Genomic DNA, 25,623 nt, shown 5'->3' with positions numbered 1-25,623 from the left:
ATGGCCCAAGGGACCTCTGCAGGGACAGGTCCCAGGAGGACCGCACGTGCCTGGTGACGCAGCCAGATCAAGAAATCTGGAACACAGGGGTGGCCTGGGTGGCTGAGTGGGTGAAGCGTCTGCCTTCGGCTCAGGTCATGATCTCGGGGTCCTGGGATCGAGCCCCACATCGGGCTCCCTGCTCAGCGGGAAGCCTGCTTCTCCCCCTGCTTGTGTTCCCTCTCTCTCTCACTCTCATTCTCTCTCTGGCAAATAAATAAAAGTCTTTAAAAAAGAAAAAAAAGAAAGAAATCTGGAACGCACCACAGGAAGGAAAGCGGTGAGGACCGCATATGGGGGGAGCTCTTGCAAATGTGCTCACCGGCGGGCTCCTAAAGCAGAGAGGGGCCTGCGCCAGGGGCTGAGAGTGGTCCACAGAGCAACACGGCTCAGGGTCACGAGTGAGGCTCTGCGCACGTGTCAACTCCGTTAGTCCCCACGGTGACCCTGTCATTGTTCTCATTTCAAGCTGAGGGAAGCGGGGCACAGAGAAGTTAAGCAAATTCCCCAGGGTCACACAGCCAGCCTTTATCACGGACGAACCCTGGCTTCCAGGATCAACAGGGCCACGGGTAAAATCTGAGGAGGTGTGTACGGACGGTCCCTCCATGGCTGGCGAGCCCTGTTAGGGCGCTGATGGGGGCGCTAGGTTAGCCCTGGGACAGGACCCCTCTCTCTGCCATGGGGGGGTGGGTGAGGGGTGGAAACGCTGCCGAGAACTCAAATCTCGACAAAGAAGTTTCCTTCCACCCAGCGGAGGAGTGGCGTGCTTCTTTGGAGTTCACCAACAGCAGAGAGCTGGGAACTGGGGGCCGCAGAGGGGCAGGTGGGGCTGGACCCGAGTGTGAGCAAGGCCAGGGTGGGGAGGGTGGGGGACAGAGCCGGAAATGCTGCAGGAGAGGACGTAAGCCATCGGGGGGTATTTCACAGAGAAGACCACAGAACCAGATCTGCCCTAGATTGGCAGAATCCTCCTCCTCCGGGCTGTGGGATGGGCTGTGGGTGCAAGAGGGGAAGGAGGTGGGCAGCGATTTCAGGGCACCTGGATACCGGGGATTTCAAAGACTTCTCTCGGATCGACTCCAGGCTCCGTTGTCTCCTTCCGGCCCCTTTTCCTGACTCCCTATGTCATTTGAGGCTAGGGCTGACTTTCAGTCATTTTCTCTGCGTTGCTGGGCTCTCTAAATTGGTTTCCCTTCATTATCTCTCTGCAGGGATCAGTTAAGATTAGGAACTGATTATTTCATTTACCTTGTTTTCCCAACACATTTTCTCCCTAAGCGCCCAGGAATTAATGGAAGTCTGGCCTCTCACTGGGACGACACCTGAATGGGTCCCATTATCCTGATGCTCGTTTCGTCAGCCTGACATCGGGACTGAAGATTATGCCAGAGAGAAACCCCTGCTTATTAATGGGGCAGATGCCAGCAGGAGGGCTGCCTTGTGGGAGGAAAGGTGACAGAGGTGACGCATACCCTCGTCTCCAAGCCTGAAAGGACAGAAACCTTGCCAACAAGGGTTCTAGGAAGTGGTGAAAGACAAACATGTTTTTTTTTAAAAGAGGTGCCAACATGGGGCACCTGGGGGACTCAGTCGGTTAAGCGTCTGCCTTCGGCTCAGGTCATGCTCTCAGGGTCCTGGGATCGAGCCCCGCATCGGGCTCCCTGCTCAGCGGGGAGCCTGCTTCTGCTTCTCCCTCTCCCTCTGCCCCTACCTCCGGTTCGTGCCGTGTCTCTCAAATAAATAAATAAAATCTTAAAAAACAAAACAAAGCAGGTGCAGACACACCATTGAGTGGCCCGAGTGTGCTGAGCGACTGCACAGCCCCCACGCACCGGGGCCGCCCCTCTAAGGCACAGTGGGCCTGGCTGGGCCTCGTCTGGGAATCACAGGGGAGCCTCCTCCGATCACACACGTCCTCACATGGCCTCCGAGGTCCCGTCCGCTCCAGAGGGACGAAGGTGCCACCATCACTGCCCTGGGCCCCGGGAGGGACACAAGTGGCCACGACACCAAATCCCACCCGCTCTGGAACCTTCACTTTTGTGGGCACTATGAAGCCCCCTGGCAAGGGAACCGCTGAACTTCCTTGGAACGGACCCTGTGGCCATTGTGGTGATGTCGTCAGAGCACCGTGGGGCTCCCTTCTGATGCAGCTCACGGCTGCAAACGGATTCGTTTCTAATGCTTTAGCAAAGGACTGTTGCAGGATACGGGTGACCTTTCAAATAATTAATTTGGAGCAAGGTTATAGCCACATAGAAAAAATAAATAGGACTCGTTGTTTACACAGCATCCCAGGATAAATACGTTCTGAATGTATCTGGGATCTAGACAAACAAAAACAGACACATGGACAGAAAAGGCGAAGAACAAAGACGGGGAAAGAAGAGAAACAATGTTGAGTCCTAGAATAGAACAGGAAGAAACTCCTTTATGATTTCGGAGCGGCCAAAACATGACAAGGACTCAAAAATCCAGAAGGAAAAGGGACACAAAGGATAAATGTGCCCATGTAAAATTTACGTTAAAAAAAATCCAGAAGGAAAAGGGACACAAAGGATAAATGTGCCCATGTAAAATTTACGTTAAGAAGTCTGTATAACCCGGGACACCTGGGTGGCTCAGTTGTTGAGCGTCTGCCTTCGGCTTGGGTCATGGTCCCAGGGTCCTGGGATCGAGCCCCGCGTCGGGTTCCCTGCTCAGCGGGGAGCCTGCTTCTCTCTCTCCCGCTCCCCCTGCTTGTGTTCCCTCTTTCGCTGTGTCTCTCTCTCTGTCAAATAAATAAATAAAATCTTTAAAAAAAAAAAAGAAGTCTGTATAACCCCTTCAAAAAAAAAAAAAAAAAAAGTCCGTATAACCCAAACCAAACAGGAAACCAACACAAGCCATAAGCAAAGTCAAAACGCCACATGATGACCTAGGAAAGACATCGCAAAAAAACAGATGGAGAACTTTGGGCAAAATACATAAAGACAGTTTTCAGAATGGCAAAAAAGAAGAAAGGCCCAAATTCTTACTTTTTGAAAAGAGGCTTGGCCTCCCCAACGGCAGATGAGAAAGACAGACGCCCCCTCGCAGCCTGCGGGGCCGTGGGGAAGCCGTCGCCCACGGTCTGGGGACCACCAGCAGAAACACCAGCCGGAATATGAAGCGATGGCGCCCCAGGTGTTCCACCGTCAGCCCGGCAACGCTGAGCACGAGACGGGGCAGACCCCCACCGGCGGCTCGGGGACCCTCCCACAGCAGGTGCACCTGACACTCGGCCCTGTACCTGTGTTTCGGGGGGGGGGGGCCCAACAGGAGGCAGAAACGCTCTGCTTACCTTCAAACCGAAAACAACGGGAGGATGAACAGACCCCACAAAATGGGTTCCGATTGTGGGGGAGTTGCAGGGGGCAGAGGAGAGTCCGCAGGGAATCTGCCTGGTTTCACTGTTCTGACTTTCGAACCAGGGGAGTGTTTTATAGAAGTCAACGGGAAGCATTAAGCCGAAGGGAAAACAAATCATATCCACTGACAAAAATCAAAAGCAAACGGAGACAAATGAACCTCACGGACTGCATGATGCTTTGCTGTCAGAACCCCAGAGAGGAAAGACTTTAACCATGGTGCTTGAACACGACCTGCCTAGAACGTGCCTTCAGGATTACAAGGACCACATGAATATTTTCCAGATGTGACAAGACAGAGGGGAAAATAAGTATTTACAAATGATTATGTCTTTAGTAAGATTTTCGGAGTAAGAGAAGAGAAATACAGTCAAATCAAAGTAAAAACCCTGTACTCTTCCAGCTGATCTGGCCGTTTATCAGCGTGAACCCTGCAAAGAAAGGGTTTCAAACTTTTCTTTTTCACTGTAAAAAAAAAAAGCCTATGTCCTAACTCTGTCCCTGGAGAAGGTCTATAGGTTGTGGTGTCCAGACACCATTTCCCACTAGAAAGAATGAGGCTCTGAAGAGAAACGTTCACGGGAGCCGAACATTCTCCCGTCACACCTGGAATCCAACACTGCTCGTGGTGGGTCCAAAGAACTCAGGGACCAACTTGAACAAGTCCTGTTGGCCAAAGGGAGGGCATGCTGAGCATCAAAAGTAGTAAGTTTTGACCGAAATAAGTCCAATGCTTAAGAATCTAAGTACATAATCAGGGCGCCTGGGTGGCTCAGTTGGTTAAGCGACTGCCTTCGGCTCAGGTCATGATCCTGGAGTCCCGGGATCGAGTCCCGCATCGGGCTCCCTGCTCGGCAGGGAGTCTGCTTCTCCCTCTGACCCTCTTCCCTCTCATGCTCTCTGTATCTCATTCTCTCTGTCTCAAATAAATAAATAAAATCTTTAAAAAAAAAAAAAGAATCTAAGTACATAATCATAGTTGAAACGAACAACAGCTCATTTGTCACTACGGGACTGTGGTAAGAAGACCAAATCATTCTTCTCCAAGCTGACCCTCTTACTTGAGGGAAAAGTCAAGCGTTTAGCTACGTTGGAGGCTAGGAACTCACCCACTACTTCAACTAATAACAGGCGAATAAGAGGAAGAGAAGGGAAGCAGAGGGAGACCATCGTATCTGAGGACACTCAAGAGACCTATCAACCAAATGCAATCTGTCGGTCCCGACTTGAACCAACTCGATTTAAAGGATTTTTTTTTTTCTTTTCACAGCAATTAGGGAAATTTGAACCCAGACTGGACTTTAGATGATATTAAGGAATTCTTGCTTATTTCGTTAAGAGTAACAGTGATTTTGTGGTTGTATCAGAAAACAACGGTCTTTATGTTTTAGAGACACACTATGTTTACTGGTAAAAATTTAGAATGTCTGGGATTTACCCTAAAATCTTCCAGAAGGAGAAGGGGGTGTGGAGGAGCCGATCACTTGGGAAGGGACACAGACAAACTAAAATTAGCAAACTGTCAAAACCAGACAAGGATTACGTGGGGGCTCACTATCCTCTTCTCTCCTGGGTAAATCTTTAAATTTCTATAGCAAAACGTTTAACAGATGAAGGGCAGGAAAACCAGAGTACGCCTCCTGCTGGGAGCGGGGAGCGAGGACACAGGTCTGCATCCAGGTCCCTGGGCAGCCCTTCCCATGGCCCTGGGAGCAAGGCTGTGGGGCGTGCTTCGACCGATGGGGTATCAGCCCTGAGAAGGTCCTGTGCATCGGGGTTTGATCTCTCTTACTCCTGGGACCCGTGACCGCCACGGCGTGAGTGTCCCCAGGCTAGCCAGTTGGCACACACACCCAGTCGCCCCATCTCTGCAGCCAACTGCGACACCCACCCCAGCCGAGCTGGCCCTGGTGAGGACACACTCCACCGACTCCAACTTGAGAAATGATCCAGCTCTGTGGCCTAAAGCCACGAAGGTTTGGGGTTGTTTGTTCTCAGCAAAAGCTACCCGATAAAATGTAAACAAAAACATTTTTCTTCCGTTTGCCCCTGCCTTGTTGAAAAATATGGGAAGTATGGAAAATAACCGGCTTGTGCTCTTGGGCCCTCTGAACTGCAACAAAAAGGCGGAAGTTGGTAATAGACGGAGTACGGACAGAATGGGTTGCAATCCCCCTTTGGCCACTGGCTAGCTAAGCCCACCCTGCACCACGCTGAGCCTGAGCCACAGTCTCTCCTCTTTATGTTTTTTTAAAATTTTATTTATTTGTCAGAAAGAGAGAAAGGGAACACAAGCAGGGGGAGTGGGAGAGGGAGAAGCAGGCTTCCCACCGATCAGGGAGCCCGACGCGGGGCTCGATCCCAGGACCCTGGGATCACGACCTGAGACGAAGGCAGACGCTTAATGACTAAGCCGCCCAGGCGCCCCAACATTCTCTCCTCTTTAAACCGAGGCTCTAACGACTGCCCACCCCCCAGAATCACTGAGAAACCAGCCAGAACATGCGCCCAGCACGACATCACCTCGGCAGATGCCCGCTCTCCAGGCCGATGCTTCCTTACCCGTCCACCAGCCCCTGCTGCTTAATGATCCGGTGGGACTCCTCCCTGGAGATCCTGCCATGAAACCAGTGCTGCGTCCTATGAATCACTGCGGGAGGGAAAAGAGAAGGAGGCTAGATTGGCTTCGCCGAAGGTACAGCGAACCGGCGATCAGCGCGGGGCCCCGGTTCCCACGGCTACACCTCTCCTGGCGCACACCGGGCCAGGGCGGTCTGGGGAAGCTCCGGGAGGGATGGGCGCGGTTTCATCTTCTTTACTTCTCGAAGGATCGGGCCGCCATGCTGCACTTACCTGTACTTAGGGTAGAAGGGTGGAGAGGACTTTGGCTGCCTAGGATATTCATCCGTGTGCTTCGCTTCTGCGGAAGAAATGCCCGTGTGAGCGCTAAGACAGCAGACCGACACGGCCCACCGGCCACCAGGGACACACACGTGGCAGGGAGGCCTGGCCGGGGTGGCGGCGCCCCTGGCTGTGCAGGGACAGCTAGCGGAGGCCGCCCCCCGCCTGACGGCAGTTGTGACAACACAAGCATCCCGGGGAATCTGGATGATCCCAGGACTGAAGCAGACAGAAGACACACGGTGAAAACTGCTGGTAAGTTCTGGGAGAGAGGCATGAGCTTCTCCACTGAAACACTGGCCTACAGAGTCCCTAGGCTGTGGGGCCGTTCTTTTCCAACCCGCTCTGAAGCTACGGTTCGGGGAAGTCTCTGAGCCAGAGCGGCGGGCTCAGGTTTTGTACGTTCTCTGTAAACCTCAGAGAATTTGAAATCAGGGTGACACTCTTCCCGCTGGGAGGTCAGGAGCAGGAACCTCCGAGGGAAGAGACCGTCCGAGGCCACGAAGCTGGTTAGTGGTCAAGCCACGATGTGAGCGCCTGCCGGCCTCATCAGGGTGGGTGGGCTCCGCGCTGTCCACACACGGCCACTGACCATCCACTAGCGGGAGCAGCTCTGTGCGGGAGCCACGAGGCCAGAGGGCTCTGCTCCTGCCCCGCTCCTCCCACGGGAGCCAGTGGGGGACGTGCATGCCAGGAACGTGGAGGAGCCCTGAGCTGAGACTCAGATGCCACCCTCCCCCCTCCCCAGCACCTCATCCCCCCCGACGGCACCCACAGGGCCATTCTTCTGGGAGACCAGTGGGGGGGGCCATGCCCCTCACAAGGGGGCCCGTCCACGGGACTGGCCGTGGCCTTACCCTCCAGGCGTGGCCTTCCTCCAGGGCTGCGCTCTGGGCTTCGGCCGGATTCTCGATCACTCTTCCTGTTTGCCCAGAAAAATCCATTGCCACGAGGGAGTTCTCAGAGACGCTGCGCTGGAAGGAAAGGCCACAAGTTCTTAAAGTGGAGGGAACCAGGCCCCCGTGGCACTCGGGAAAGTTGGTGCAAACCCATCCTAAAGATGGCCAGGAGAAGGGGTGACGGGGTCGTCCCGACCGCCACTCTAAGGTTCGGGTGGAAATTCGGTGGCAGGAGAGCCCTCGAACTAAAGATGGCTTTGATTTCTCTTGAGGGGAATAAGAAACGCTCCAGTCCCCTGGTGGCATCCAAATGCCACTGGAGGCCGTGGGGTGCCGCCGGGCTTGGGCAGTGGGGTCCCTCGCAGGCCCCCAGCCTCTACTGGATCATGTCACAGAAGCGGAAACGCTAGGGGGAGCTCAGCCCTCAGCAGCCACCAAGTCCCTCCCCAGGAGGTCCGTTCAGGGCGACACGCGGACCCTCCCTGTGGACACCTGGCCTCTCCCAGGAACAGACGTGGAGGAGCATCAGGGTCGTGTTTTGAGAGGACGAAGGGTTCCTGCACCTTTGGGAAGTCGAGTACGTCCTGAGAACAAGGACACTCGCTGCCAGCTCTAAGTTCCCACCAGGGAAGGCTCCAGCCTAACGGTCTCCCATGCCCACAGGGCCACGGGCGACCCGGGCGAACCGGACGTGGCTGGCGACAGTCCCTGAGCACCTGAGCAGAGCCACGCCCTGAAGGGTGCAGGATCCGTCCCCAGCAGTCACACTGCTGACCAGACAAACCTGTCTCCCCGCAGGGGACCGGGCAGCACGCACAAGCCCACTCTGCGGCTTCTGGGGACAACCTCTCCAGAAACTACCCGCGCTCAGCTGTGATGCTGGGAAGGAGCCCGCCTTCTGGACGCTGCAGCTGTACTCACCACTGGCGTGGAGAAGGAGGGGAGCAAGGCCTTCCGCGGTGGCGGGATCCTGAAATTCTGATACAGTAGCATCCCGTACTGCAGGGGGAAGGTCAGAGTCAGCCGCCGGGGCCCCGGGAGCCCCCCAAGCCCCGAACGCGGCAGACCCGTGCAGGGAAGGACCGCGCAGAGCACAGAACAGGGAGGGATGACCCTAGCTGCCGCCCTGAGCACACAGCCTCAGTCCTGCATGCCTGTCCCCCATGGACACGAGCGGCTAACTAGCTTGCTCACACCGGGTGGGCAGGGGACAAGCAGGCAGTGACAACGTAACGGTAAGATCGAGGGGCGCCTGGGGGGCTCGGTCGGTTAAGTGTCTGCCTTCAGCCCAGGTCATGATCTCCGGGTCCTGGGATCGAGTCCCGCATCGGGCTCCCTGATCGGTGGGAAGCCTGCTTCTCCCTCTGCCTGCCACTCCCCCTGCTTCTGCTCGCTCTGTCTTAAATAAATAGTCTCTAAAAAAATAAAAAAGATCGAGCACCACAGTTAACCTTACTGAATGCTACTACGGGCCAAGTACTGATCCAAGCGCTTTATTTCATTTGCTACTCTCCACGTTAGGAAACGTGTCCTTTATCCCCATTTTACAAGGAACAGATGGAACAGGGAAGTGAAGCAAGTCGCTCAAGGTCATGGTAAAGTAAGGGCTCTGGATTCGAATGTACACAGCCTGTTCCCACCGGTGATCCACGCTTCCTGTGTCCGGGTGAAAGCAGAGCCCCGCACGCTTGTACCCGCCCCGCCTGCACCCTGGTCCCCCACTCGCCCACACGGGAAAGAAGGTGGGGCGAGGAGGCACAGTTATCAAGAGGTAACTCATTTCCAGCCCCGACCCTACAGGGTATCCTCTAGTAACTGGAACGGACGTGTTGGAATACCACCAAGAGGTCTACCATGCATGTGCTGATACTCCCAGAAGATGGGGCACGGGCCGCCAGAAACACCGGTGAGCTACTGGCCAAGCATTTTCCAGAACGGATGGAAAGCCAGCAGGCTACAGAATCCAGGGGCCAGCTACCAGGGAGAAACCCACGTCCCGGCACATCCCAGCTCGACCGCGGAAAACAGAGACAGAGAGACAAACACAAGTGGGGAAGAGCGCATGTCATGGTCACAGAAGCCCCAAGTGGAGGACAGCTGAGTTCCAAGGACACGCGGAGAGAAGGCAGTGGAACTGGGGGCGGTGGGCAGAAGGGACCCCATGGTCCGTGGACAGTTCCCTCAACAGTGGAGGTGAGACAGAACACGGTTCCACGCTGGGAGAACTCTGCACATGTCCCTGGTCCCTGAGAAGAACGCAAATCCGGGAAAGAATCAGTGCAGACGTGCAGGGAATTCAAATAACAACAGAGTCTCTTTTAGGTCTCAAGTGGCTTAAGAAACGGGAAGAACTAAAGCCTAGGACGAGATACTTCGAAGGCTCCTCACACCGGCCCAGACGCGATGGGGCCACCTGGGCACGCTGGGGTCTGGCGAGGGGAAGATGCACACGGTGACAGCAGGGTGACCACCAGGAAAGAGAGAAATGATGTGGACGGGGGTGAAAAGTAGAAATAAAACTAACTGATGAGTCTTCCCCTGCCAAAAACAATTTTTTTTAAATGGAGAAAAAGAAGAATACAGGCTGGTGGGACAAACTGAAAATAAACAGCAAATGGCAGACTTAAGCACAAATATTAATAATCCACTGAAGGATATCCTTCCCAACAAATATGCCAATTAGAACGTGAGGATGATCAGTGAAGATGCGATTACACGATGTCTGTCAGAGACGCACCCTGAACACGAGGACCCGGAAAGGCAGAAAAACAGAGAGAAGGAGAAAAACTGCGCGAACACCACTTGAGAACATACTGATGCACGTGTAGTAACGTCAGGTGGATAAGACTGCGGGGCGGGCAGCGCTGATGCAGATAATAGAGCAATTTCGGAAGGACCGAAGAATCGATGTCAAGGAGACGTAACTCTTCTAAACTTGTGTGACCTAGTAACACGCACCTACACGTGTCTGTGTGCACGTGTGTATTCATCTAAGCAGATGTGTGTGTGTGGTGTGCACGCACACACGTGTACGTACAAATACTCCGAATCGAATAATTATACAAACACGACCAACAGCAACTAAACTGGAGGCAACGTTTTGGTCTGAAACACAGCTGAAAACGTAAGGCTTAACACCAAAGACGTCAGGATCCCTTTCAAAACATTATAGAAAAATCAAATTAAGGCCAAAGAGAAAGAAGGGAAAAGGCACCCCCCCCACACACACGCACACACCCTGTCCAGGACGGCCCCGAGACCGCTCTCCGTTCCAATAATTCAGCCAGAGGACTCGTCCTCGACCCACGAACCATCTAACTAGCTTGTCTTTAAGCAGGTATCAAGCTGTGTTTTACTTGTACTGTAGTCTTTCAGTATTATTTTTGCCTTAATTACCAAAGAAATTGTCTCTTTCCGACACTTAGTTTTCACAGTTCCACGACTAGGAATTCTTGTTTTTCCCACTTACAAATGAATACTCCAGCCCCCAGGGTGGTAGTGTTATTGGTACAAGCCCTTGATGGTTTTTAGATTATTTACCCTCCACATACACAACCTACAGTGCCCATTACTTAATATTATTTTCCTTTTTATTTTAGGTGAGTGGGTTTTAAAGAGATACTTACGGTCCAACCAATCTTTTTCCTTTACGCTTCCTTCGGTTGCCTGAATAGAAGAACGCGTGGCCACAGAATTACCCGCCCCCCGTTTTGGCAAAATGTTTCTTATTTCCCATTGCCATCTGCTTGGATGCGACACTCTCGGACGCTTTCTCAAAGAAGGCAGGTGGGCGACAGCTGATGTTGGGCTTCTGTCTGGAGAGGGACCGCAGAGACGGTCCCACATTAAGGAGAAGGGGCCTCTTGCCTCTACGCAGACTCAACGTGCCCCATGTTCCGAGGCAGCCCCCCCACGTGATGTCGTATGGGCAGGCGTGGTGCACACGGTGACTTACAGAGCACGCCGCCGCGCCCTTTCTCTTGGAGTGGACTTGAGCATTTAACATTTACATTCTTAAGCGAGACAGAAGCTTATTTCCTCGTGCCAAGACTGCACCGGGTTCAGGGTCATCGTTCATGTTGCCAGGCTCAGCTCCAGGAACACAACGCGAGTACAGGCTGTGCTTTCGACCGTGAGGGAGCTACGGTCTTGCGGGAGGCGTACAAATGAGCAGCAGTGTTACTCGGTTGTTGACGGACAGGAAACCTGAGCGGGCTCTCGGGGGCCAGTGTGCAGGGGGCGACGGTCTCTGAGGGACATGGGACCTGCTGCGTCGCGACAGCAAGTCTCCCGGACAGAAACCCGCGCTCATGAAGCCACGCCCCCCTGCTGGGGAGGAATCTCTACGGCACTTTCAGAAACTCCTAGAAGGGGGCGGAGGAGCTAATGTGCTCCCTCCACAGCGCCCCCGCGGCTATGAAATTACGTACAAACCACGTAATAGGAAGGACCGCGGGACAGCAGCAGGTACTGCCCGCCGGCGTTATCCCCCTGAGCGTATCTGAGGACAGCGGTGCCCATCTGCTCCTACGCAGGCTCAAGCTCCTCTCTAAGGAATACCTGTGACGGTACTTAGAGGCACAGAAAGGTCCTTGGTTAATTCAAAATAAGGTGTTCCTCTCCAACAAGCCCTGGGATTTTAGGACAATGCAAACTGCCACTGCGGGATTATCCATCACTCGGGAGTGACTCCTGGATACACCGGGGCCAGCAGAAAGGCAACATGAGGACACGTCCGTCTGACCCCCTTCTGGGGAACAGGACAGACTAGGGCTCAAGCTCGGGGGACCTGCCATCACTTAGTACCTACAAGACCTCCAATCAACCGTGAAAAGGTGCAGCCCAGCGTCTCCTTAGTCTGCGCAGGCAAGACCCCTGGGACTCCGGCCCAAGACCCAGACTCTCTGAGGTCCAAGCCCCCACCCCCTGACCCCGCCGGCCCTGGGTCAAGGCCAGCCTTGCCCAGGACACCCGGTGGACGAGAGGGAGGAAGAGCGTCAGAAAAGAAAGGGTCACAGCTGGACACATGAGTTTGGGTGATTCCTGCCGTCATTCAGCTCAATTTTTCTGAGCATCTATTATGTCCTGAGCGCCAGGCAGTCCCGGCTCTCCAAGAGAATGTTGGGGGGCACCAGGCAAGATGACGTCCGGACCGAGACCCGGCACGGAGCAAGTGCAGGGAGGGTGGACGGATGGACCTTCTCCCGGTCAGGGAGACGGACAGATGAGGGACCGGAGTCTGTGCTCACATCCGGGAGCTGGGCTGAGAGAACAGAAGGCACTTTGTAAGGTCTCCCCATGGTTTCAAATGGCCCTGACCCCTGGAAGGAAATACGCCCCATTCTGAAGGTAACACCGGGGGGCAAGGCAAGGGGCTATGGTCTTCTGAGTATGCTTCCCACTCTGAGACCAAGGCCGTTTGAGACGGGACAGTGAGGGGAGGAGGGCGAAGTAAGGAAGTCTCACGTGGGATGAGGTCCACCAGCCTGCTCGGTGGCGGCAAGATGCCTCGCGCGTTACTGACCAGCTGGGACCGAAGGCAACTCAGCCTCTGCGTCATCTTACACTGGCCCAGAGCCCGTCACGACCACACTGGTGGCCGTTGGGTCCAGGTCCCCCACCTCCTTCGGGAATGGCACTTTGGCATGTGGGGTCTGGGGCTGATTGGAGGCAACGGGGCCACGTGCAGACGTGGACAGGCGTCCCCTTCCTGCTGGCTGTCACAGAGGGTGGCTCTGGAGCCGACCGTGCCTCACGCCAGGACCCCCCAGCCCCGGCCCCCTGGGCAGGACGCGAGGGGCTTCAGATCTGCCATTGGTCCGGTGAGGATGACGACGGGGAGGGGGCCGCAGGTTAGAAGTGATGAGCAGCCCACTGACAGCAAGTGCTCACGAACGTTCCCAATACACTAACAACCGACGGGACACATTCCTGTTGGCGCTAATAATAAAGTTGGATGTTACTGGCATTGCTTGTTCTGTGCATTTCCCTCCCTGTGCCCGGTCCTGTTACACCAGCGCCCAAGGAGCGTCCCGTCCTGTCCTGTCCTGTCCTGTCCCGCCGGCCCTGCTTCCTCACGCATGAGGCCGAGGGGAGACTTCGCTACCTGGATTTACCGTGTGCTACCCCAAAGCACCAAACCCACAGGTTTCACAGATGTGCTCCCACTTCCTTTTCTGCTTTTTCCAATAGACTACGTATCCGCAGATCCAGAAAATCACATACAGAAACCAGTCAAGACGTCCGTCCCACATCCGCCCCCGAGTGTGCGGGTCCGTGCCCGCCCTGCCCCCCAGCAGTCTCACCGAGGGCTCACGTGCACACGGGCAAACGCACTGGTGCGTTTTAGCTTCTCCTTTCCTTGCTCCTACAACAAAGGTAGCACTTCGCTTTTTAATTCTTAGTAATACGTCCTGGAAATTTTCCCACAACATACTCCAGAGAGAACCTCGTTCTTTGTGTCACCGAGGAGTATTCCTCTGAATGGCCGTCCCCTACTTCTGAAGCGGGCTTGTAAAGGAGTCGCCGACGTCCTGTACCAACACTCCCCGATTACGAAATCAGAACATTTTACGCTTAACCCTTCTTTGTTTTATCGGCGGCAAAAATCAAACAAGGCACGGTTCTGGGAAAGAGAGGCTTACGGGATGCCCGTCCTTGGAGCTTGTGCTCTCTGGCATCTCCAAAGGGTCGTGAGCTACGCCTCCTTCCGTGCGTCCGTTTCTCTAGGGGGCTCCGCCCTGACTCTCTGCCCCGCTGAAAGCTTCGGTGAAGGCTGGGGTTTTCGTAAAGAGATGCCTCGGCCCCAGCTGACCAAAACAACTTCTCCTCCTGACCCCTCACCGTTCATCTTGCACAACCAGCATGCGCAACTACCGTGTAATGCCCACGGGCCTTATATACATAAGAAACTGCGACCACGTGGCGCAAGGATGTGCACAAAGGGATATCTCGTGGGAACGCAGAAGGGAGGCGTTCTCTGCTGTTACGCGAGCCTTTGCCACAGGAAACACCTTGGCAGTCACCGTGAGCTGCTGCCGAGGGCACCTTCCCATGTGAGGTTCTGTGCAACAGTCCCCTTTAAGAATGTGTTGGCAGGAGATGCCATGTCCATCGGGCGCCATGGCGAGCTGCACGGCGTGCCACGTTTCCCTCGGGGCCCCAGCTTTTCGGGAAGCTAGAGTCCGATGCTCAGTCTTGGAAAGCATTAACCCCCCTGGCGGACTGTTTGCTGTCTCTCCCTGTCTCCCGGTCTGGGCTTTCTCTTCCTATTTCTCTAGACCACGGGCTCTCAGCCAGCACAGTCCCCCGCTTCCATGCACCACCCCCAACCCCGGGGACATCTGGTCACGTCTGGAGACGGTTTTGGTTGTCTCAACTGGCTGGGGTGCTCCTGGCATTCGGTGGGAGAAACACCGCGTCCCTGAAGGTCAGGTGCCGAGGCCGGAAGCCGGCTCTGACCTTTCTAACGCGAAGCCTCGTGAGAAGCTTCTGAGACCGTTTGGAAAGACGTGCGGGCGCACGGGGCTGGCGGGCCGTGGGGAGGGCTCTCCACGAAGAGATGCGCATGGCGCACACACAGGACGCCGCCTACCTTGAGGAGCCTGCACGCCGTCATCCAGCACGTTCGGCCTTGCTCGTCTTCGGCACACAGCAACCGCAGCTCTTTCGTCTCGTTCCTGACTTTGTTTGGCTACAGGAGGTCAGAGACGACTCAGTGAGTGCGACACAGTGAGCCCGTGGTGGGCAGGGCTGGGCCTGGCGCGCACCAGACGGCTGGCAGGGCGCGACCAGAGAGGGTGCCTCCTCCGCGGGGCACGGACCAGCCTGGGTTGGGTGTAGGCACGAGTGCTCGGCCAGCCCCCAACAGGGGGATCTCGGGGAGACAAACTCACAAGGGAAGGCGGTGGGTGCCACGGGGACAAGGGGATACCTAGGTCTGTGTGGGGAAAGTTGGATTCAACCGGAGAGCCGGGCCCGGAGTTATGGAAGAAAAGATGTCTGGTTGCCTCCCCGGAAGACTGAGGTGGTGGCTGAGGAAGGGCCCCTGCGGGGCTCAGCCAGTGAGGGGAGAAGCCCTCGAGGGGATCAGGGCCTGTGGCGTATCTGAGTGGCCCCAAGGACGGACCCATGGAAGGTCCAGAGAGTGAGGCCGGCGTCACCCCGGAGAAGGGGAATTTGGGGGGCAAGCAGCCTGGAGCAGGCGGGGGTCACTGTCACACAGGCCACTGTAGAGGGATGGCAGGTGCCCCGATGCAGAGGCAGGGTTTACCTGGCGATGGGGGAGAAGCGTTGCAGGTGTGGGCTGGTGGGAAGGTGGGGGGGGGGACACTGGCCACCTGCGCTCCAGAGGCCGCCCTCATACTGCTTTCCTGTGCACCTCAGGTCCTAGGGCTCCTGCTACTTGCAACCCCAAGAAGCTTCACCAGGTCAAGTACAAGCTGGTATTTTAGGGAGCAGCATGCCCCCTGCTCCCTGACCTCTCCTCGGGTTGGGGTGGAGCCCTGGCTCCGAAGTCAGCCCGGCTGGGGGACTCCAAGCACACTCGCTGGTGACTGGATGTGAGCAATGGGGCTGCTTCGGCTCCTAGGAGCACCTGGAAAGATGCAGTAAGGGGACGGAGAGCGAGCCCTTAGCGGACCTCTTTGTGTGCAGTGAGCACGCAGTAAATAGCCTCCACCGTGACCGTGACCATGACCACCACCAGCACGGCCTCACCAGGGGAGAGTGGGCCCTGTGCACAAGGGTGTGTGTGAACATGTATGCATGTGTGTGCATCTCCTTGTATTCATGGAGATCAGTGCATGTGTGCACGTGCACGCATGTGTGTGCATCTCCTTGTATTCACGGAGATCTGTGTATGTCTGCGCGTGCACGCGTGTGTGTGCATCTCCTTGTATTCATGTATGTGTGCACATCTGTGTGATCGTGTAGGTGTGTGCATGTGTGGAAATATGCGTGAGCACGTGCTCTCACACACGTGTGCACAGAGGCAGGGCAGGGGGCACACCCATCGTCCTGGGGACTGGAAGCCCCTACGGAAAGTGTCAGCTCTCAGTACCCCAGAGGCCCCCCAAGTGACAGGCTGGGGGTCACTAAGCCACGGAGCCCATCGACACATACCCCCCGTCACGTCCTCTGCTTCTCCCCAAGTTGCTAGCTACTCAGGGATCAACACGTTGTGAGCAACCAGGAATGAATCAATCCACCGTGAACCGGTGCTTCCGTTAGAAAATAACCCATACAACCCCAGCAGCAAGAAAGGAGTTCACGGTTTCATTCCCAAGTCCCAGTGGGATGCCATCAGGAGCGGCAGACCCCAGACAGGGCGGGGGTGTGGTACCTTTATGCAGAAGCCGTAGTCGGTGGGGGCGCCGTACTGCTTCCTGCCGGTGATCAGAGAGAAGACGCTGCTCTCCTCCAAGCCCCCGAGCAGCTGCAGGTGTCGGGGCTCCTGTGGAAAGGGGGGGTTCAGCTTCACAGGGAGAACTTCTCAAGCACGGCAGACGGCAGGCGCTTGCACGTGCTCGTCAACAGAGGGCAGTCTGTGTACACTGTGCGTGCCTTCCCCTCTCATGGTCCACGGATGGAACCGTCCTATGAAATCAGCGCTAAATTAGCCGAAACGCACCCAGCCCTCGCCAAGAAAACCCACCTCCCACGACCGTGACAACAGGGGCGCCTGGGTGGCTCCGTTGGATAAGGATCTGCCTTCGGCTCAGGTCATGATCCCGGGGTCCTGGGGTCGAGCCCCATTTGGGGCTCCCTGCTCAGCGGGAAGCCTGCTTCTCCCTCTGCCTGTGTCCCTCCCCCTGCTTGTGCTCTTTTTCTCTAATAAATAAATAAAATCCTTAAAAAAACAAGCAAAACAACGCACTGTGACAACGTGTTTGAGACTCTGCCATATCAAAGCCCCCTAACCATTCAAAATGAAAACCAGGAGAACGTCTGGAGCCTAACGTTCAAAGTGAAGAGCACGCTGCAATGTTCGGCCCGCACCCAGTCTGCTGCCCTGGTGTGCAGAGTCCAGACGTCCTGCAGTTCTCCCACTGACAGCCTGCCCCATCCTTGTCCCTAAGCCTCCATCGTCCCAGTTCTGCTTCCTGCTCTGGGGTCAGCATCTACGAGGGCGCTGGGCAGTCGGGAAATCAAGTTGCCCGTCCCTGCCCGTCCCTCCCCATCCCAGATGGAAGCTATTCCACCTGCCCACGCCCCTTGTCCCCGGCTCATGCAGGACAGCTGCTGACCGCCCAGAGTGGCTGGAAGGCACCTGGCCCTCAGCACCCTCGCCTGGGGTCCCACCGAGCCCTCCCTCGTCTGTCCCGGCAGGAATGATGCACGCCTGGCCACAGTCTGCGGGGCCCTCTCCTGCTGCAGAGTGTGCTCACACATCACAAGAACAGTGTGCAAGCAGTTGTGTGCAAGGACACCAACCAGCAAGGTGAGCCCCCAACGCCCCAGCTCTCTTTGGAGGCCTGCAGCTGTATTTTCCGTTTCACACCTGCTCTTCCCACTGGAAATACACGCACAACTCCAATCTCTTCCCAGGAGTATCTACGATAACGCGTACTAGCTTGGCAACAATCTATCAGCCGTCCCACGGCCAGCTTGGATGCTAACTTCCAAACTAGGGGAACTGAGTCTGCATCCTTCAGGGACTCAGGCCGCCAAGGAGGCCCTTCTCCCAAGCCACAGAGGGGGCCGGGGCTGCACAGAGGCCCGTGGGTCTGGGCTGTTGCCTGGTTTCCGAGGGAGGCCAGCGGACCAGGAACTCGGACATAGCTTAACCAGTTATCATAAGCTCGGGGGACCCAGATGTGCATTTTCAAGGGAAGCCGCATCCACTCTGAATGCCCCCGGCCTGGGGTGACGGTGGTTAAACCCACCTTTGACGCCCCCTTCGTGGAGCAATAAAGGCCCGATCTCCGCAAACACACGTACAGCTTTCTCCACGACTTCTTCCCCAGCTCCTTCACGTGCAAAAACCCCTGGATTTCAGGACAACTACTGGAGTTCAGGAAGTTCTGTGGAAGAGATGCATCAGCGTCAGCTGTTGCTAAGGAGGGGAGGACGAGAGCAGGTGCGTCTGGCTGCCATCGGAGACATCTGGACATCGTCTGAATTACAGAAATACTCTTTTCTGGTCAAACCAAGCATTTTCAAATGGTAAGTTTTCCTTTCAAAAATCTTAAAACCCCACGTAAATTGGTGTGCAGGAAACATCATGAGTCTTCAAGCACACGCGAGCCAATGGACCTTCCTTAACGCTGACAAAAAAACGGGACGTCACGGATTTCCCTATAAGACGGTAGGGTTAAGGGCCCTGCCCTTTCTCCCGGGTTTCCATAAAACATGCAGCCTGATCATCAGAGTTAGGGCGACAGGAAGCGCTGGGAGCAGTGTGGACGGAGACCAGGCACATCACTTTCACCGAATCGCCCTCCACAGAGGAGTGAGCTGATGGATCTCTCCAGGAACGCCTGGGTGACGCCGCTGTCCCAGCTGACCCCTCCCTCGTGCAGCATACCTTTCTCGGGAAACCGAGTTCAAGAGCCAGGTCTGGGAGCGAGGCTGGAGCGCCCCCCCCCCCCCCCGCCCCGGGGAGGGGCTGGGGAAAGGCCAGGTTTTCCTGAACAGACTTCAGAAGGCAGAGGGACAATGAAGACAGACAGATAACTAATTTTAATGTACACTCTGCTCCCTTTTAAAAGGTTTAATGGCAGCCAATCCTTTTTTACGGTAAGGGGGCTTGGTCTCTGTGCAGAAATCCCCAGGGCGGCGGCCTGACCCGGACCCGAGCTCCGGAGGAGCCGGGAGCCTGGAGGAGAACGCGCCGGCCTGTGGCTTCTCTCTCCCGCCCTTCTGCTCACGCTGCTTCTAGCTCGGAGGAAGCTTATCCTGTTTGTAAGTGCTTGTTTTGCTTCGAAGGAGCCTGGCTGCACACACGTTTCCCAAGTCAACCTTTACTTCTGGGTACTCTACACCCCGTCAGGAGCCAAGGCTAGGACGTGACGGAGAATGCAACCCCATCACGGTTTTGAGGGGCTGCCACCTCAGCGCGAGAGAATGTCCACCCAGAAACACTTTCTTGCCCAGTACCTGCAAAAGCTGGTTGTGACCGCCGTTTGACTGTTGGCACCAAGTAACCATCTGCTCTGGGAAGAAATTCTAAGGAAATGGGAAAACAAATCCATTAAGTTAGTTTAAAAGTGGGGAAAAGCAGCCTTACGGGGATGCCAGTATTAAAAACATCCCTGACAGGCACACGGACGTCCATCTGTATTTAAAATGACGCTCCTTTGTCCTCCCCTACCCCATGGTGGAAACGCCTACTTCCAAAGTTGCCATTTTCCTTAAATGGCGAGTTCGAGGTCGGAGTATCTATCATGTTTAATGTGGATTCGTGTCTCTCAGCATGCACCAAGGCCGAGGGTCGCCACACGGTGTTACGCAAAATCCGTTATCAAATCTCTTGCTTTCAAATAAAAAAGCAGCTAAACCACTGAGCCAGAAGTTGACGGTGGGTCTTCTGCTCACGTCACAACGGCTCGGCCTCATGCCTCAGGACAGGAGCGCATGGTAGGGCAGCGGGAGGCTCCCTATCCTGACAGGTCACAGGATACGTGCTCCCCCCACTGCCCCCCAGAAAAATAAAAAGGAAAGAAAGATCTAGCCCAACGTGCCTGGAAACTCATTCTTCCACAAACCACAAAGTATTATTTGCTATTTGCAGGGAGCAATGAGCTTTTATTCTGCTGCATATTGAACCGATTTGTTCTAATTTAACCATGAACTTTTGATAGAACTGAAAAACCCACCCCTCATCTCTCCCGACTCAGAGGCTAACCCCCTTTCCCTCTGCTACCGTGGAAAACCACCCCCGTTACCTCTGGCCACTACACAAAGGCACTTAGTTAAGCATCAGACACTGGGTCTGAGCAAGGACCACTCCAAGAGACAGTAACCCCAGATTCTCAAACCCTTCTGCCGCCCTCTACGTCCACCTCAGTTACGTTATCCTCTGCTGCTACTGATCCCAAGTATCAACCCCAAGACTGCAAGAGTCCCAAACCCCGAGCCGAAAGAGGTAAAAACTCTCACCGTAGGATTTTTGAAAAACTCGTATTTTGCGTAATTCTTCCTAAATAAAAACTTGCTTTCGCTTGCCATGGTACTCTCCACCTGGACCACCAGCTCATGATCTTCCAGGTACCTTTCTGCAGAAGAAAAAATGTACGTGTGAGAAGACACAGGTAGAACCTGCAAGGTGGCTTCCCCCACTGACGACCCGTTCCTCTTCACGCGCTGCGAGCTAAGAGGAGGTCCAGGGCCACGCCTGGTGCCGGCCGAGAGCCACGAACAGGCTCGCCTGCTTCTGGCTGCGAGGGAATCTGCCGGCAACAAGGGACCCACGACCCTGCCCTGCGTGTCCCCACGACGGAGGGAGGAGCCACGTTTGGCTTGAGCGCGAGATTGCGACCCCTGCCTTTACTTTCAGAAAAGGGGACTGGCTCAGGTTGGTATTCATTTAAAATGGATTTTCTGGTGCAAAACTGAATCAGTGACTTCTGTTCTGAAGTTTAGTCAGAAAAAACCATTTCTGTAGGTATAGGGACAAAAGCCAAGCACCCCAAACCGGCTGATGGTTGGTTCACAAACCTGAAATTTTTCACCAGATAAAATAAGGAAAAATAGACCAGCGGGGTTATAGCGACCTAAGTGAGCACGAGCCGATGCCGCGTTCCAAAGCAGAGCGTTCCCTCTGCACAGCGTCATGAGGAAGCCGCGGGGGACCCGTGGGGAGGGAGCAGCTCTGAGGGGCACGCGCACACACGTGCACAGACCTCTGTCCTCCAGCCTCCCCACGTCCCTCCCACCGAGGCAAGATCCCGGGACAGATGCGCACAGACTGGGCCCAGGCGGCCGGGCAGAGGGGAGCGGGGAACCCATGCGCCCTGAAAGGGGTGTGTTCCTCCACTCCAGCACCACCCGTGGGGGCTCAGGTACCCACAGGTGCCTCCCCTTCTCCAGCCCGCAGGGGGCCCGGAGCCTGGACCAGCAGGGGGCTCAGGAAGACTGTGTGTGACCCCCTTCCCAGAGACCCCCGTCTGCCACTGGATGTCCACGCACCACTTTTCCCAGCTGTGAAAAAGCCACTCCGCCAACTTCAGCTCAAAGTCTTTTTCTCCAGTTCTCACTTGCCCTATGATTCCAAAAACAGGTATTTTCAAACGACCTTGGGTGCGTCTATTAAACAACCCCGTTGCCATCCATCAACTTCCTATAATCACAATGGAAAGCGACATTTCATCAAAAATCCCGAAGGATTTTTTTGTACAAACGGAAGAGTCGGACACTCCTCAAAGGGGATTCGTATTTTTTCCACGTTTTGACACCAAATCCAGCGTCTACGCCACCACCCTACTCCACATGCAAAAAGGTTACAGATCACACAACTCAAAAGGGCATATATTTGCCTTAAAATGTGGCGCGGACATGCGAGTCCTTGGCAGAAGCCTGAGCTGCCCGCCCCGGCTCGCGGCAGCGTCCCGCCTTGCGGCCCCGCGCCTGGGGCTTCACCCGCACGGTTCAGCCACCGCAGGGAGCAGAGCCGGCCGTCAGCACGCTTGTAACAGCGGCTCGGGGCTCTGCGGGACTGGGGACTGCGCACGAAGTCGAGGGGGAGATACCACGGAAAACAACCCCGACGTCTGCGCACGCCCAACAAGCAGCATTCCGGTGCCTTTCGGCTGGCAAGACAGGGAGACAGAGATGGGAAAGGTCAGCCCTCGAAGGCCCTTCTGAGCACCGAGGGCTGAGCACGGCGGCTGTTTGTCTTTTGACACCTGTAGGCACATCCGGATGGCAGCGTCCCTGCTGCGGCCAGGTCCTCCAGAGGGTGACCGCTGCGCCTCTCTCACCTGGCCAGGTACACACACAACGCTGTCAACGGCCCAGAGAGCTCAGGCTTCTTCCTGGAGGGCTGCAACCTAATTCTCGCAACAACAGAGTCCCCCAAATCCCCGGACTTCCCGGGAGCTGTCCTCCCGTCACCATTCTCCATGTTGACCGGGCTCCCCTGTTCATCTGGCCTGGTGCCTGTGGTCACCCAGGGCCTGGGTGGGGGCGCCCCCGCCCTCCCGGGGATGCAGCTCGCCTGCAGTCACACTGTCAATGCCATGGGGGCGCCAGGATGCCGTCTGCATGCTGGCCCCGGTGGCCGCTGAGTGGACCCAGTCAGGGACAGTGTTCGAAAGGCTGAGAGCTCGACACAGAAGACCGAGGCTGAGACCTGCACCCCATCACGGGCACAACGTGTGGGTCTCACTAACATAAGAAGAGATCACATCCACAGCCAGAGCTGGGAGTCACAAGGCATGGACCAGCTGCCCTAAGATCGTCCATCACTAAGGGCTCTGCCCCAACTTGTCAAAGGGCCTCGAGTGGCTAAGTGACTTCAGGAGCTGACGCTGCGGCTGAAGAAAGGCACTAACCGGGCTGTGAGAGCAGCATGGTTCAGACGGGGCGGGAACATTCCCACCAGCCACAGACACTGCCCGCCGAGCACCAGCCGGCACCTCTGCCCCTGCTCCCCCCCGAGTATGATGCCCCCCGCCCACGGGGGCCGCCGAGGGCTGCAACCACACGCACCCATGTGTGGTCTTCTGCTAGTGCAAACAAAACCACCTTTTCTCAATCGTCACTCCTGGCTGGGAAAAGTTTAACATCGCTAAGGCTCTAATATTTTACCTGCGAAGATCAGGGTAGTCATTGTGCCTTGAAATCCTCAATTCTAAGGCTATACGCAGGCTCAGAGTGCCATTGGAATTAGCTCACTTATGCCTCAGTTATCGGGGGCGACGGTCTGCCTGGTATCAGCCTTCCAGATCCGATGTGCTGTCTGCCTGGCGCCCGAACCGCAGGCCTCGTGTATGTGCAGGTCCCCAGAGCCTCCCCAACGCACAACAGAGAAAGCGACTTTCCAGAGGGTCCTGTCTGTAACTGGGGACGTGGGGCTGGACGGCTCTGCCCGAGAGTGGGGGGTCACCTGACTGCGTGCCAGAACCCAGAAGCGCCCCCAGAACATCATCCCTTAAAGAATTCTGCCCCAGGCGAGCGCACTCACGCCTGATCGCGGGGATTCAAGGCTGACACTCTCTCAAATAAATAGAATCTTAGAAAAAAAATTATCCCCTTTAGAGTATGTTAAGTCCATCCGTGAATAAGAAAAATATGGAATAAAAGAGAAAACTATCGTATCCCTAAAAATACTGTGTGTGCCCTCTGCATGGAGGAATCGTGGAACACCACATCAAAAAACTAATGATGTATTGCATGGCGACTAACATAATAAACTTAAATTAAATTAAAAAAAAAGAATACTGAGTGTGCACGTGTATTTCTTCCACGAGTTTCTCAGAATAAATTCTTTTTTCATGTGGGTGATGATTTCTGAAGTTTTGCTGTATAGAAATTCTTTATCTCTGGCATCATGTTTGAGAAATCAACAGCTACGACAAAAAATATGTGAATCTTCCTACAGTCTTTGTATGTTCAGTTTTTCTGAGTGTATCCGTCCCCATTTTATACGCGCTTTTGGTGTGGACAAACATATTCCTATATTACAATATCTGCAGAAGGCCTTTCTATAATTTCTTTCAAATTAAGAGTATTCAGACTTTTGAACAGGCTTCCAGAATATTCATATTGGGTCCAAGTCCAGAGCTGTGTCTTTGAAGTCCGTTCTGTGTGTGCACGTATGCATGTATGTATATATGTGTATAAATGCATGCTTGGCGTGTGTATGCGTCCATACATGCTGCAGGGTTATAACTATTGTTTAATTTCCAAGTTATGTGTGCATCAGCAGATGCTGCTGGTGGCCCCATCAGATCAGTGTAGGATCCATTCGTGGGTGTCCCAAACTGGAGCTTGCCAACGGGGTCACCTGCTGCTATAGTAACTTAAAAACAACACCAACTCAGGGGCGCCTGGGTGGTTCAGTAGGTTAAGCGTCTGCCTTCGGCTCAGGTCATGATCCCAGGGTCCTGGGATCGAGCCCCGCGTCGGGCTCCCTGCTCAGTGGGGAGCCACCTTGTGCATGCTCACCCTCTAACAAAAAAACAAATAAAATCTTAAAACAAAACAACGCCGACTCAAAGTTACATGGCAGTGTTTAGGCTTGGACTGTATAACATCATTGAAAAGAACACTATTTCGTTACATGAATATTCCAGACCTGGAAGTTTAAACTTGATCTCTTAATCTTCCAGAAAGGTTCAGGAGAAAAGTTCAGAACCACAGGAAGAACTCTGTGATAGCTTTTCTCCTTCAGCACGTGGAAGACATACAGTTGTGGATTTGGAGAAAATTCTGGTTTTAAGTGCGTGCCTGTGATTTTGTAAGTACCACACATTATCCGCTAAGAATTTCAACAGAAGTCTGAAAAGCTTCTTGACCTGAGATAGACCACCTGAGCAAGAAACCCCACAAAACCCCCATATCTCTGTAAGTTCTGTAAACGGCACCTATTTCAAAATATCCTCTTGCCCTCTACACACGACACACACACGTGTGCGCGCTCAGTGAAAACACTGTGAACCAGCCCAGAGATACACCAGAACGCTCCAACTTCTGCAGGCCGTCAGCGCAGCACCCCACTCCCGTGACGTGGATGAACTGCTGTTTGCGCAGTGATCCCAGGACGGTGCTCCCCACCTGACCCCACAAGCCCTGCCAGGCTGCCCTCTCCAGACCGTGGCTGTGCACCAGGCCCCGAGCACCTGCCACGGCCGGTTCTCCAACCAAATCACAGAGAGAACCTTTCTGCTGTGTGCGCCCTGGGGAACGGCGCTGCCGCCCTCCCGAGCAAGCTTCTGGAAGCAGCTGGCGGCGGGCACGCTGGGAGGGAGGCAGGAGAAACAGGTGCGCAGCAGAGAGGGGACGGCACGCAGACGTCTCGCTGTCGGGGCAGGGGCTCCGTGGGCCGCGCATCGGGCCCCCCAGCGCGCTCCCTACCTAGCCCCAGGTGCGGGTGGTGCTCCACGAGCGTCCAGCTATTGTCGTCCACACAGTGACTTCTGTAAACCAGGAGCTGACACAGGTCCCTGGCCGTCATGTCTGCAGCAATCTCCACCACTCTGCTCGTCCCGTCCTCACTGAAGACTCTCACATCCTGCAACATACAAAGGGCATGCTTAATGAGCCACTTGGGTTTTCCGGGAATAAATGCTGCATCGAGATCCAACAGAAAAGGTAAGCACGGCAGCGTTCTGTCCTTCCAAGCAGCAAGCAGTGGCCCGCCGTGGCGGGGCATGCAGGGTTACGGCAGGAAGTTCTTGAGATGCCAGGACACCTCAGGGCACACAGGGCGCACGGCCAGGCCGGAGCGG

General features: G+C 55.1%; 1 protein-coding gene across 16 annotated transcripts in view; it reads right to left on the bottom strand.

The window, feature by feature from the left end:
• GRB10 (growth factor receptor bound protein 10) overlaps positions 1-25,623 on the bottom strand; it is a 175,126-nt gene that overhangs the window by 4,253 nt on the left and 145,250 nt on the right. For all 16 annotated transcript variants that reach the window (XR_010406626.1, XM_064575463.1, XM_064575466.1 and 13 more), the window contains 10 exons: positions 25,250-25,406; positions 20,333-20,448; positions 19,331-19,399; positions 18,118-18,255; positions 16,575-16,685; positions 14,826-14,924; positions 8,153-8,230; positions 7,190-7,306; positions 6,285-6,351; positions 5,994-6,081 (listed from right to left, as the gene is read on the bottom strand). Coding sequence is in view for 15 of the 16 variants with exons in the window: in XM_064575463.1 (XP_064431533.1) it covers positions 5,994-6,081; positions 6,285-6,351; positions 7,190-7,306; positions 8,153-8,230; positions 14,826-14,924; positions 16,575-16,685; positions 18,118-18,255; positions 19,331-19,399; positions 20,333-20,448; positions 25,250-25,406 (1,040 nt within the window). In the remaining variant the exon portion in view is untranslated. The remainder of the gene's footprint in view (positions 1-5,993; positions 6,082-6,284; positions 6,352-7,189; positions 7,307-8,152; positions 8,231-14,825; positions 14,925-16,574; positions 16,686-18,117; positions 18,256-19,330; positions 19,400-20,332; positions 20,449-25,249; positions 25,407-25,623) is intronic.

Source organism: Mirounga angustirostris, unplaced genomic scaffold, assembly GCF_029215605.1.
Source record: "Mirounga angustirostris isolate CCGP_5_RB_7025 unplaced genomic scaffold, mMirAng1.0.hap1 SCAF_12, whole genome shotgun sequence".
Classification (NCBI taxonomy): domain Eukaryota; kingdom Metazoa; phylum Chordata; class Mammalia; order Carnivora; family Phocidae; genus Mirounga; species Mirounga angustirostris.
Note: the sequence above shows the minus strand (reverse complement) of the source record. Positions and strands in the feature narration are given on the sequence as shown.